General features: G+C 45.4%; 1 protein-coding gene across 1 annotated transcript in view; it reads right to left on the bottom strand.

Annotated features, from left to right (window-relative positions):
- The window catches only part of zwilch (zwilch kinetochore protein), a 54,335-nt gene that overhangs the window by 11,222 nt on the left and 28,047 nt on the right, over positions 1-15,066 (bottom strand). Inside the window, exons 12-17 of the mRNA XM_029751947.1 lie at positions 14,114-14,270; positions 13,835-13,863; positions 9,495-9,631; positions 9,000-9,095; positions 4,034-4,149; positions 700-790 (exon numbers count right to left, since the gene is read on the bottom strand). Coding sequence (XP_029607807.1) covers positions 705-790; positions 4,034-4,149; positions 9,000-9,095; positions 9,495-9,631; positions 13,835-13,863; positions 14,114-14,270 — 621 coding nt within the window. The 3' untranslated portion in view covers positions 700-704. The remainder of the gene's footprint in view (positions 1-699; positions 791-4,033; positions 4,150-8,999; positions 9,096-9,494; positions 9,632-13,834; positions 13,864-14,113; positions 14,271-15,066) is intronic.

Below are 15,066 nucleotides of genomic sequence, written 5' to 3' on the forward strand. Positions count from 1 at the left end.
AGATATACTACTACTACTACTACTACTACAACTAGATATACTACTACTACTACTACTACTACTACTACTACAACTAGATATACTACTACTACTACACAACTAGATATACTACTACTACTACACAACTAGATATACTACTACTACTACTACACAACTAGATATACTACTACTACTACACAACTAGAGATACTACTACTACACACAACTAGAGATACTACTACACACAACTAGAGATACTACTACTACTACTACTACACACAACTAGATATACAACGACTACACAACTAGTACTACACACAACTAGATATACGACTACTACTACTACTACTACTACTACTACACAACTAGATATACTACAACTACTCACAACTAGTACTACTCCACACATGCTTTATATAACCCCATGGACCTAGCAATTCCAACTTCTGAACCAGATTAATGAAAGAAGAAATTAAAGTTTGATGTGAAGTTTATTAAGCCGTTTGCTTTATCCATAATATTTAGCTTTATTGTACAGGACCATTCCCTCGACTGATTCAGTTGAGACTTCAAGGTAATGAATGCATGTTGACATCTTCACACACACACACAGCGGGGACATAAGAGTAGCGACATGGATATTTTCATTTAAAAAATTAAACAAAATGAAAAATAAAATAAAACAATACTTTCATATGTCTGTAGTGATGTTTGACTTACTGGATCTAAGCAGCAAAGTTGACCAGGCTGCAACACAGCATGGTGGTGAAATAGGCAGCCTCTTCGCTGTCACCGTTCACCGTCATCTCATCTGCAACACATGGGGGCGGCAGAGTAGCCTAGTGGTTAGAGTGTAGAGGCGGCAGGGTAGCCTAGTGGTTAGAGTGTAGAGGAGGCAGGTAGCCTAGTGGTTAGAGTGTAGAGGAGGCAGGTAGCCTAGTGGTTAGAGTGTAGAGGTGGTAGGTAGCCTAGTGGTTAGAGTGTAGAGGTGGCAGGTAGTCTAGTGGTTAGAGTGTAGAGGTGGCAGGTAGCCTAGTGGTTAGAGTGTAGAGGAGGCAGGTAGCCTAGTGGTTAGAGTGTAGAGGTGGCAGGTAGCCTAGTGGTTAGAGTGTAGAGGAGGCAGGTAGCCTAGTGGTTAGAGTGTAGAGGTGGCAGGTAGCCTAGTGGTTAGAGTGTAGAGGTGGCAGGTAGTCTGGTGGTTAGAGTGTAGAGGCGGCAGCGTAGCCTAGTGGTTAGAGTGTAGAGGTGGCAGGTAGCCTAGTGGTTAGAGTGTAGAGGTGGTAGGTAGTCTAGTGGTTAGAGTGTAGAGGAGGCAGGTAGCCTAGTGGTTAGAGTGTAGAGGAGGCAGGTAGCCTAGTGGTTAGAGTGTAGAGGAGGCAGGTAGTCTAGTGGTCAGAGTGTAGAGGTGGCAGGTAGCCTAGTGGTTAGAGCGTTGGACTAGTAACTGAAAGGTTGCAAGTTCAAATCCCTGAGCTGACAGGGTAAAAAAATCTGTCGTTCTGCCCCTGAACAAGACAGTTAACCCACTGTTCCCCAGTAGGCCGTCATTGTAAATAAGAATTTGTTCTTAACTGACTTGCCTCGTTAAATAAAAGGTTAAAAAAAGTAACCTTACATTTGCAAAAGGGAAGACTTCACAGGGAAATCCATCAACATCAACAACCAACTTGACAGAGCTTGAAGAATTAAAAATAATAATAATGTGCAAATATTGTACAATACAGGTGTGCAAAGACTCACAGGCTGTAATCGCTCTTAGAGACTTACCCAGAAAGACTCACAGCTGTAATCACTGCCAAAGGGGATTCTAACATCTATTGACTCAGGGGTGTGAATATTTATGTAAATTAGATATTTCTGTATTTTATTTTCAATAAATTTGCAACAATTTTTAAAGTTTTCACTTTCATTATGGGGTAAAAATAAATAAAAAAATAAATCTATGAAAGCTTTTCTACTTGCACGCGTTGCATCACGTCCAATGGCATCGTCCGAGCTCAAGAATCGCAGAAGTTCAATTCTCGATGGCTGACGTGACCCGTTCCTTCTATCTTGAGAATGGAGAAATGGTGTCTGCGCAGCAGGTAGAACGACGCATTTCACGAAGACGCGTGTGCAACGAGGAACTTTGTTCCAGTACACAGATTGTCTTTGTCATTGGAAAAAAATGACGATTTCCACAAAGTGAGCGATAACGGGAAACGCTGCTGGTTTGACAGTCTGCCGTCTGTCCCGCCTCTCGGTGCCTGTTGCACTGTTGGTGCAGTCAAAATGTCTTTACACAGAGGGAGAGAGCATGAATTTGCACGTCCCATATAGTGTGGTAACGATGACTTGAAATCCACTTAGCCTATTGCAGGGCTAGTTATCTATATTCTTACAAGGGCCCGATTTGGGTTTTAACAAGGGTTATTTACAGGGGGGCCCGATTTGGGTTTTAACAAGGGTTATTTACAGGGGGGCCCGATTTGGGTTATGACAAGGGTTATTTACAGGGGGGCCAGATTTGGGTTATAACAAGGGTTATTTACATGGGGCAGATATGGGTTATAACAAGGGTTATTTACAGGGGGGCCAGATATGTTGTACATGGGGTTACTCTTCCTAAGACTGCTATAAAAAAAATGTTTAAATGTAAAAACAGTTATAATCTTATGAAGCACTTTAATTCAAATTAAATGTTGCTAAAAGTTTATTTTAAGCGCTTTAAGATTAACCTAATTCAGAGCATCAAATGGTTTAAATAATGAAACACATTTGACCTGCATCACATTCATTCATTTCTACTTTCCTGTTTGTTTTATAGACATAGGAAACCTTTTAATGGATGGCATATATCAGTTGACCAGCTTTTACAGAGAAGTCTCTCTCTCCCCCCATCAGTAGAGGACAAGTCCCTATATAACAAACTGCACCAATGTAAATAGTCTGGGTGGCCATTTGATTAATTGTTCAGCAGTCTTATGGCTTTGGGGTAGAAACTGTTAAAGAGCCTTCTGGTCCTAGACTTGGCACTCCGGTACCGCTTGCCGTGCGGTAGCAGAGAGAACAGTCTAGAACTAGGGTGACTGGAGTCAGTCAGTCAGTCACACTCTCTCTCGACACAGAGAGACAGAGACAGAGAGACAGACAGACAGACAGACAGACAGACAGAGAGACAGACAGACAGAGAGAGAGAGACAGACAGAGAGAGACAGACAGACAGAGAGAGACAGACAGACAGAGAGAGACAGACAGAGAGAGACAGACAGAACTGAGTCCTTTGGTTTATCAGGCAGTGTAGTGATCTCATCAGGTGAAAGAGCCAATAGGCAGGCAGACAGACCCTGTACCCCTGTTCGCAGCTCAGATTGGCTGTAACTGGTATGTTGGGTGATATTGATTGACAGCACTCAATGGATGGGGCAACAGGAAAACAGATCATTGGAGAATATTGAATATGGGCTCCTTTTGGCACTAAACTTCATATTTTTGCAGAGTTTTTTAAATATTTTTTTTATGTTCAGAATTGATCAAAGGGCCATTGTACATTTTTTACCACCTGCTTCATTCTTCAATCATACCTGTGTTATAGATGGCTGACAAAATGCCTCTTAAAATGGAAGCTTGAAGCCTGTGGAAGTCAGCAGACTCTTAAAGGATACCTTAAAGGGCCCAATGCAGTCAGAATGATGGTTTAATATTATACAACAGCAGATGAAACTAACACTGTAAACGTGTTTTTTTTTTAAATATCGGCGTCCTGATTGTATTTTCAACCAGTAACTACCTGGCATTAGAATGCACCAGAGGCCACCAAAATAGAGCTTGTTCCAGGAAACACGTGGCTGGCTACTGTTGCTACTTGGCTGGCTACTGTTGCTACTTGGCAGGCTACTGTTGCTACTTGGCAGGCTACTGTTGCTACTTGGCAGGCTACTGTTGCTACTTGGCAGGCTACTGTTTCTACTTGGCAGGCTACTCCATGTGCTAGTGGAAGACACTGAGGATCTGAGATGATGTATGACTGGAGCATAACATAATATCTGGGGGGGGGGGGGGAATAGTATTTCACCTGTTTCAAAGATGATGTGTTCCACCAGGGGCTTGTCACTCAGCAGCCAGGATGTCTTCACCTCTCTGGGGCCATTACCGCTAGATACCTCCACACCCCAGGACACCGCCTGCTCCCTGGGGGAAACAACATACAGTACATTACTAACCCCAGGACACCGCCTGCTCCCTGGGGGAACAACATACAGTACATTACTAACCCCAGGACACCGCCTGCTCCCTGGGGGAAACAATATACAGTACATTACTAACCCCCAGGACACCGCCTGCTCCCTGGGGGAACAACGTACAGTACATTACTAACCCCCAGGACACCGCCTGCTCCCTGGGGGAACAACATACAGTACATTACTAAACCTAGACACCTCCACACCCCAGGACACCGCCTGCTCCCTGGGGGAAACAATATACAGTACATTACTAACCCCAGGACACCGCAGCCTCCCTGGGGGAACAACATACAGTACATTACTAACCCCAGGACACCGCCACACCCCAGGACACCGCCTGCTCCCTGGGGGAACAACATACAGTACATTACTAACCCTAGACACCTCCACACCCCAAGACACCGCCTGCTCCCTGGGGGAAACAATATACAGTACATTACTAACCCCAGGACACCGCCTGCTCCCTGGGGGAACAACATACAGTACATTACTAACCCCAGGACACCGCCTGCTCCCTGGGGGAACAACATACAGTACATTACTAACCCCAGGACACCGCCTGCTCCCTGGGGGAACAACATACAGTACATTACTAACACCAGGACACCGCCTGCTCCCTAGGGGAACAACATACAGTACATTACTAACCCTAGACACCTCCACACCCCAGGACACCGCCTGCTCCCTGGGGGAACAACATACAGTACATTACTAACCCTAGACACCTCCACACCCCAAGACACCGCCTGCTCCCTGGGGGAAACAATATACAGTACATTACTAACCCCAGGACACCGCCTGCTCCCTGGGGGAACAACATACAGTACATTACTAACCCCAGGACACCGCCTGCTCCCTGGGGGAACAACATACAGTACATTACTAACCCCAGGACACCGCCTGCTCCCTGGGGGAACAACATACAGTACATTACTAACACCAGGACACCGCCTGCTCCCTAGGGGAACAACATACAGTACATTACTAACCCTAGACACCTCCACACCCCAGGACACCGCCTGCTCCCTGGGGGAACAACATACAGTACATTACTAACCCCAGGACACCGCCAGCTCCCTGGGGGAAACAATATACAGTACATTACTAACCCCCAGGACACCGCCTGCTGCCTGGGGGAAACAATATACAGTACATTACTAACTCCATAATAAACCCCAGGAAGAGTAGCTGCTGTCTCAACAGGAACTAATGGGGATCCATAATAAACCCCAGGAAGAGTAGCTGCTGCCGTGGCAACAGGAACTAATGGAGATCCATAATAAACCCCAGGAAGAGTAGCTGGTGCCTTGGCAGGAACCTCCACACCCCAGGACACCGCCTGCTCCCTGGGGGAAACAATATACAGTACATTACTAACCCCCAGGACACCGCCTACTCCCTGGGGGAACAACATACAGTACATTACTAACCCCCAGGACACCGCCTGCTCCCTGGGGGAAACAACATACAGTACAGTACTAACCCCAGGACACCGCCTGCTCCCTGGGGGAACAACATTCAGTACATTAACACCAGGACACCGCCTGCTCCCTGGGGGAACAACATACAGTACATTACTAACCCTAGAAACCTCCACACCCCAGGACACCGCCTGCTCCCTGGGGGAAACAATATACAGTACATTACTAACCCCAGGACACCGCCTACTCCCTGGGGGAACAACATACAGTACATTACTAACCCCCAGGACACCGCCTGCTCCCTGGGGGAAACAACATACAGTACATTACTAACCCCCAGGACACCGCCTGCTCCCTGGGGGAAACAACATACAGTACATTACTAACCCCCAGGACACCGCCTGCTCCCCGGGGGAGCAACATACAGTACATTACTAACCCCATGACACCGCCTGCTCCCTGGGGGAACAACATACAGTACATTACTAATCCCAGGACACCGCCTGCTCCCTGGGGGAACAACATACAGTACATTACTAACCCCCAGGACACCGCCTGCTCCCTGTTATGAAATGTCATGTAATATTTGTAATTCTATATAACTGCCTTAATGTTGCCAGACCCCAAGAAGAGTAGCTGCTGCCTTGGCAACAGGAACTAATGGGGATCCATAATAAACCCCAGGAAGAGTAGCCTCTGCCTTGGCAACAGGAACTAATGGGGATCCATAATAAACCCCAGGAAGAGTAGCTGCTGCCTTGGCAACAGGAACTAATGGGGATCCATAATAAACCCCAGGAAGAGTAGCTGCTGCCTTGGCAACAGGAATTAATGGGGATCCATAATAAACCCCAGGAAGAGTAGCTGCTGCCTTGGCAACAGGAATTAATGGGGATCCATAATAAACCCCAGGAAGAGTAGCTGCTGCCTTGGCAACAGGAACTAACGGGGATCCATAATAAACCCCAGGAAGAGTAGCTGCTGCCTTGGCAACAGGAACTAACGGGGATCCATAATAAACCCCAGGAAGAGTAGCTGCTGCCTTGGCAACAGGAACTAACGGGGATCCATAATAAACCCCAGGAAGAGTAGCTGCTGCCTTGGCAACAGGAACTAACGGGGATCCATAATAAACCCCAGGAAGAGTATCTGCTGCCTTGGCAACAGGAACTAATGGGGATCCATAATAAACCCCAGGAAGAGTAGCTGCTGCCTTGGCAACAGGAACTAATGGGGATCCATAATAAACCCCAGGAAGAGTAGCTGCTCCCTTGGCAACAGGAACTAATGGGGATCCATAATAAACCCCAGGAAGAGTAGCTGCTGCCTTGGCAGGAACTAACGGGGATCTATAATAAACCCCAGGAAGAGTAGCTGCTGCCTTGGCAGGAACTAATGGGGATCCATAATAAACCCCAGGAAGAGTAGCTGCTGCCTTGGCAACAGGAACTAATGGGGATCCATAATAAACCCCAGGAAGAGTAGCTGCTGCCTTGGCAACAGGAACTAATGGGGATCCATAATAAACCCCAGGAAGAGTAGCTGCTGCCTTGGCAACAGGAACTAATGGGGATCCATAATAAACCCCAGGAAGAGTAGCTGCTGCCTTGGCAACAGGAACTAATGGGGATCCATAATAAACCCCAGGAAGAGTAGCTGCTCCCTTGGCAACAGGAACTAATGGGGATCCATAATAAACCCCAGGAAGAGTAGCTGCTGCCTTGGCAGGAACTAACGGGGATCTATAATAAACCCCAGGAAGAGTAGCTGCTGCCTTGGCAACAGGAACTAATGGGGATCCATAATAAACCCCAGGAAGAGTAGCTGCTGCCTTGACAGGAACTAATGGGGATCCATAATAAACCCCAGGAAGAGTAGCTGCTGCCTTGGCAACAGGAACTAATGGGGATCCATAATAAACCCCAGGAAGAGTAGCTGCTGCCTTGACAGGAACTAATGGGGATCCATAATAAACCCCAGGAAGAGTAGCTGCTCCCTTGGCAACAGGAACTAATGGGGATCCATAATAAACCCCAGGAAGAGTAGCTGCTGCCTTGGCAGGAACTAACGGGGATCCATAATAAACCCCAGGAAGAGTAGCTGCTGCCTTGGCAACAGGAACTAATGGGGATCCATAATAAACCCCAGGAAGAGTAGCTGCTGCCTTGACAGGAACTAATGGGGATCCATAATAAACCCCAGGAAGAGTAGCTGCTGCCTTGGCAACAGGAACTAATGGGGATCCATAATAAACCCCAGGAAGAGTAGCTGCTGCCTTGACAGGAACTAATGGGGATCCATAATAAACCCCAGGAAGAGTAGCTGCTGCCTTGGCAACAGGAACTAATGGGGATCCATAATAAACCCCAGGAAGAGTAGCTGCTGCCTTGGCAACAGGAACTAATGGGGATCCATAATAAACCCCAGGAAGAGTAGCTGCTCCCTTGGCAACAGGAACTAATGGGGATCCATAATAAACCCCAGGAAGAGTAGCTGCTGCCTTGGCAGGAACTAACGGGGATCTATAATAAACCCCAGGAAGAGTAGCTGCTGCCTTGGCAACAGGAACTAATGGGGATCCATAATAAACCCCAGGAAGAGTAGCTGCTGCCTTGACAGGAACTAATGGGGATCCATAATAAACCCCAGGAAGAGTAGCTGCTGCCTTGGCAACAGGAACTAATGGGGATCCATAATAAACCCCAGGAAGAGTAGCTGCTGCCTTGACAGGAACTAATGGGGATCCATAATAAACCCCAGGAAGAGTAGCTGCTGCCTTGGCAACAGGAACTAATGGGGATCCATAATAAACCCCAGGAAGAGTAGCTGCTGCCTTGGCAACAGGAACTAATGGGGATCCATAATAAACCCCAGGAAGAGTAGCTGCTGCCTTGGCAGGAACTAATGGGGATCCATAATAAACCCCAGGAAGAGTAGCTGCTGCCTTGGCAACAGGAACTAATGGGGATCCATAATAAACCCCAAGAAGAGTAGCTGCTGCCTTGGCAGGAACTAATGGGGATCCATAATAAACCCCAGGAAGAGTAGCTGCTGCCTTGGCAACAGGAACTAATGGGGATCCATAATAAATACATAGAGTACATTAGTAACCCAGGACACCGCCTGCTTTACTATTACTACATGATCAGGAAACTCAGTAAACCAATAAACATACTAGTCAGCAATACATTTAAACTGAACAGTGGCGCCACGGGGTCGACCAATGACTGTACAGGCGCCACGGGGTCGACCAATGACTGTCATTTCCTTCATTTCCTTCTTTTTTTTTTACGGGATTTCTGGAAAATCTGGGAATTTTACAACCTTCTGAAAAGACACATTTTGACTAATGAGGAGCAGTGGTTTGTAGGCATACTTCTGGTAGAAATGGCTGATCAGGGCAGGTTTGATCTGCAGCTTGAACTCGTGGTCCTCATCATATGGACATGTCTTGTAGTACTGCAAACACAACCTAGGAAGCACAAGGGGGGGGGGGGGGGGGCAGCTTTAATATACCCATGTCAGTAAACAGCTGATCAACATCTATACAACGTTACAGAGAGATTCAAAAAATGTTGAAAAGAAGTTGTGTTCTTTTACACACCAAATGTAAGAAAATGGACAAACACAGGAAGGGATTGCGTGGACTTGTATAAATTTTTTTTTTTTTTTAAAAACCCCGATAATTTAACATTTTCCAGAGCGACTTACAAGAGCAATCAGGGTTAAGTGGCTTGGCTCAAGAACACATAAGCATTTTCTCCTAGTAGACTCAGGGGGATTCGAACCAACGACCTTTCGGGTTATTGGGGCCCCAACGCTCTTTAACCTCTAGGCTACCTGCCCGACAGAAAGGCTAGCAGGTTCTTACTGTGTGAGGAGGAACAGTCTGTCGTACGGCAGGCCCAGGAAGGTGCTGCACGTCACCATGATCTCCAGGAGGTGGTGTAGTTTCCTCAACCTGATAACCTGCTCCTGAAGATCCTCCTCTGTACTCAGGTAGTAGCTCTATCGAAGGAGAACAGGAGAAGGAGAACAGGAGAACAGGAGGAGAACAGTTGAAGGAGAACAGGAGAAGGAGAACAGGAGAAGGAGAACAGGAGGAGGAGAACAGGAGGAGGAGAACAGGAGGAGGAGAACAGGAGAACAGGAGGAGGAGAACAGGAGGAGGAGAACAGGAGAACAGGAGAACAGGAGAAGGAGAACAGGAGGAGGAGAACAGGAGAACAGGAGGAGGAGAACAGGAGAACAGGAGGAGAACGGTTGAAGGAGAACAGGAGGAGAATGGTTGAAGGAGAACAGTTGAAGGAGAACAGTTGAAGGAGAACAGGAGAAGGAGAACAGTTGAAGGAGAACAGGAGAACAGTTGAAGGAGAACAGGAGAAGGAGAACAGGAGAAGGAGAACAGGAGAAGAACGGTTGAAGGAGAACAGTTGAAGGAGAACAGTTGAAGGAGAACAGGAGAACAGTTGAAGGAGAAGGAGAACAAATCTCAACAGTAACATCTTCATAATAACAAATTTAAAAAAAAGGTAGAATCCTTAGTTTGCTGCATCCATTTTTTTTAGACTTATAAAATTATTGACATAGACCCATTGATTCTTGAAGAATGTAACTTATCCAACACTTCACCAGGTTGGTTCAACCAAACACAGTACAGTTTGATGAACATGGTTATAACTATACTGCTCAAAAAAATAAAGGGAACACTTAAACAACACATCCTAGATCTGAATGAAAGAAATAATCTTATTAAATACTTTTTTCTTTACATAGTTGAATGTGCTGACAACAAAATCACACAAAAATAATCAATGGAAATCCAATTTATCAACCCATGGAGGTCTGGATTTGGAGTCACTTAAATATAAAGTGGAAAACCACACTACAGGCTGATCCAACTTTGATGTAATGTCCTTAAAACAAGTCAAAATGAGGCTCAGTAGTGTGTGTGGCCTCCATGTGCCTGTATGACCTCCCTACAACGCCTGGGCATGCTCCTGATGAGGTGGCGGATGGTCTCCTGAGGGATCTCCTCCCAGACCTGGACTAAAGCATCCGCCAACTCCTGGACAGTCTGTGGTGCAACGTGACGTTGGTGGATGGAGCGAGACATGATGTCCCAGATGTGCTCAATTGGATTCAGGTCTGGGGAACGGGCGGGCCAGTCCATAGCATCAATGCCTTCCTCTTGCAGGAACTGCTGACACACTCCAGCCACATAAGGTCTAGCATTGTCTTGCATTAGGAGGAACCCAGGGCCAACCGCACCAGCATATGGTCTCACAAGGGGTCTGAGGATCTCATCTTGGTACCTAATGGCAGTCAGGCTACCTCTGGCGAGCACATGGAGGGCTGTGCGGCCCCCCAAAGAAATGACACCCCACACCATGACTGACCCACCGCCAAACCGGTCATGCTGGAGGATGTTGCAGGCAGCAGAACGTTCTCCACGGCGTCTCCAGACTCTGTCACGTCTGTCAGATGTGCTCAGTGTGAACCTGCTTTCATCTGTGAAGAGCACAGGGCGCCAGTGGCGAATTTGCCAATCTTGGTGTTCTCTGGCAAATGCCAAACGTCCTGCACGGTGTTGGGCTGTAAGCACAACCCCCAGCTGTGGACGTCGGGCCCTCATACCACCCTCATGGAGTCTGTTTCTGACCGTTTGAGCAGACACATGCACATTTGTGGCCTGCTGGAGGTCATTTTGCAGGGCTCTGGCAGTGCTTCTCCTACTCCTCCTTGCACAAAGGCGGAGGTAGCGGTCCTGCTGCTGGGTTGTTGCCCTCCTACGGCCTCCTCTACGTCTCCTGATGTACTGGCCTGTCTCCTGGTAGCGCCTCCATGCTCTGGACACTACGCTGACAGACACAGCAAACCTTCTTGCCTCAGCTCGCATTGATGTGCCATTCTGGATGAGCTGCACTACCTGAGCCACTTGTGTGGGTTGTAGACTCCGTCTCATGCTACCACTAGAGTGAAAGCACCACCAGCATTCAAAAGTGACCAAAACATCAGCCAGGAAGCATAGGAACTGAGAAGTGGTCTGTGGTCCCCACCTGCAGAACCACTCCTTTATTGGGGGTGTCTTGCTAATTGCCTATAATTTCCACCTGTTGTCTATTCCATTTGCACAACAGCATGTGAAATGTATTGTCAATCAGTGTTGCTTCCTAAGTGGACAGTTTGATTTCACAGAAGTGTGATTGACTTGGAGTTACATTGTGTTGTTTAAGTGTTCCCTTTATTTTTTTGAGCAGTGTATAATGTTGATATCATGGATGGTCAGTCCTGTATAGCCTCATAACATGGTTATAACTATAATGTTGATATCATGGACGGTCAGTCCTGTATAGCCTCATAACATGGTTATAACTATAATGTTGATATCATGGATGGTCGGTCCTGTATAGCCTCATAACATGGTTATAACTATAATGTTGATATCATGGACGGTCAGTCCTGTATAGCCTCATAACATGGTTATAACTATAATGTTGATATCATGGATGGTCAGTCCCGTATAGCTTCATAACATGGTTATAACTATAATGTTGATATCATGGATGGTCAGTCCCGTATAGCTTCATAACACGGTTATAACTATGTTGATATCATGGATGGTCAGTCCCGTATAGCCTCATAACACGGTTATAACTATAATGTTGATATCATGGATGGTCAGTCCCGTATAGCCTCATAACATGGTTATAACTATAATGTTGATATCGTGGACGGTCAGTCCTGTATAGTCTCATAACATGGTTATAACTATAATGTTGATATCGTGGATGGTCAGTCCTGTATAGCCTCATAACATGGTTATAACTATAATGTTGATATCGTGGACGGTCAGTCCTGTATAGTCTCATAACATGGTTATAACTATAATGTTGATATCGTGGACGGTCAGTCCTGTATAGCCTCATAACATGGTTATAACTATAATGCTGATATCGTGGATGGTCAGTCCTGTATAGCCTCATAACATGGTTATAACTATAATGCTGATATCGTGGATGGTCAGTCCTGTATAGCCTCATAACATGGTTATAACTATAATGTTGATATCATGGATGGTCAGTCCTGTATAGCCTCATAACATGGTTATAACTATAATGTTGATATCATGGATGGTCAGTCCTGTATAGCCTCATAACATGGTTATAACTATAATGCTGATATCGTGGATGGTCAGTCCTGTATAGCCTCATAACATGGTTATAACTATAATGCTGATATCGTGGATGGTCAGTCCCGTATAGCCTCATAACATGGTTATAACTATAATGTTGATATCGTGGACGGTCAGTCCTGTATAGTCTCATAACATGGTTATAACTATAATGTTGATATCGTGGATGGTCAGTCCTGTATAGCCTCATAACATGGTTATAACTATAATGTTGATATCGTGGACGGTCAGTCCTGTATAGTCTCATAACATGGTTATAACTATAATGTTGATATCGTGGACGGTCAGTCCTGTATAGCCTCATAACATGGTTATAACTATAATGCTGATATCGTGGATGGTCAGTCCTGTATAGCCTCATAACATGGTTATAACTATAATGCTGATATCGTGGATGGTCAGTCCTGTATAGCCTCATAACATGGTTATAACTATAATGTTGATATCATGGATGGTCAGTCCTGTATAGCCTCATAACATGGTTATAACTATAATGTTGATATCATGGATGGTCAGTCCTGTATAGCCTCATAACATGGTTATAACTATAATGCTGATATCGTGGATGGTCAGTCCTGTATAGCCTCATAACATGGTTATAACTATAATGCTGATATCGTGGATGGTCAGTCCTGTATAGCCTCATAACATGGTTATAACTATAATGTTGATATCATGGATGGTCAGTCCTGTATAGCCTCATAACATGGTTATAACTATAATGTTGATATCGTGGATGGTCAGTCCTGTAATGCCTCATAACATGGTTATAACTATAATGTTGATATCATGGATGATCAGTCCTTGGATCCATATATCTCTGTCTAGGAATTTGAAAGTGGTTACATTTCTCCAAGCCCATCCCTAAAGCTTTTTACCAAAACAAAAAAAGGCAGGGTGTCCATTTTTATTATTGTTTCAATAAGGATTCTAGTTTTAAAAATGATTTTTTTTTAACATTTTTTTTTAATGTTTGAGATGATTTTCTGAATAAAGTAAATTTAACTCTGACTCACCAGGTGGTTTAGTGTGGTCAGTTCCTGACCTGAGAAGAAAAAACACGAACTGTTAAAACAACTTAAAATACGTTTCAGAATTAGATGCCATTTTTTGTCTGGAACCACGGCACAGGGATCCCAATAATTTATTAGGTCCGGTCGGTGAGCACCAGTGTCTGCGGTGTCACGGAGAATAGTACGCCGTTTTTCCACTTTTAACTGAACAACCACAAATCTATAGGGATTCGAACCTACAGACCTTTAGATCACAGAGCAGTGTGTGTGTGTGTGTGTTACCTATAAGGTAGTTGATGTAGTCCTTCCTCATCTTGTCTAGGCCCATCTCCAGCAGCATGTGAACAGGTGTGAGACCTGTGAGAGAGACATGGTCCATCTGATGGTGGTAGGACTGAAGGATTAGCTTACTGAGGGAGCTACTGCTGTCTCTGTGAATCTACAAAACAAAAAAAAGAAAATCAGGAGAGACAGGCAGCAGTTATAAAGAGAGAGTTAAATCAATATTTTGTTCGGAGCTGTCTATTTACCACAACAAACCGATGCTGGCACTAAGACGGCACTCAACGAGCTGTACAGCGCCATAAACAAACAAGAAAATGCTCATCCAGAAGCAGCGCTCCTAGTGGCCGGTGACTTTAATGCAGGGAAACTTAAATCAGTTTTACCTCATTTCTGTGGATTTAGAGGTGAAAAAAAACCTCTAGACCACCTTTACTCCAAACACAGAATTGCATATAAAGCTCTCCACCGCCCTCTATTTGGCAAATCTGACCATAATTCTATCCTCCGGATTCCTACTTACAAGCAAAAACTCAAACAGGAAGTACTGGTGACGCGCACAATGCGGAAGTGGTCTGATGAAGCAGGTGCTAAACTACAGGACTGTTTTGCTATCACCAGACTGGAATATCGTCTGGGATTAATCTGATGGCATTGAGGAGTACACCACATCAGTCACTGGCTTCATCAATAAGGGCATCGACGACGTCATCCCCACGGTGACCGTGAGTACATACTCCAAACCAGATGCCATGGATTACAGGCAACATCCGCACTAAGCTAAAGGCAAGAGCTGGACACTAATCCAGACTAACAAGTAATCCCTCAGACTAACCATCAAACAGGCAAAGCTTCAAAACAGGACTAACATCAAATCCTACTACACCGGCTCTGACGCTCTTCGGATGTGGCAGGGCTTGAAAAATATCACGGATTACAAAAGGGAAACCCAG

Source organism: Salmo trutta, chromosome 4 (assembly GCF_901001165.1).
Source record: "Salmo trutta chromosome 4, fSalTru1.1, whole genome shotgun sequence".
Taxonomy (NCBI): Eukaryota; Metazoa; Chordata; class Actinopteri; order Salmoniformes; family Salmonidae; genus Salmo; species Salmo trutta.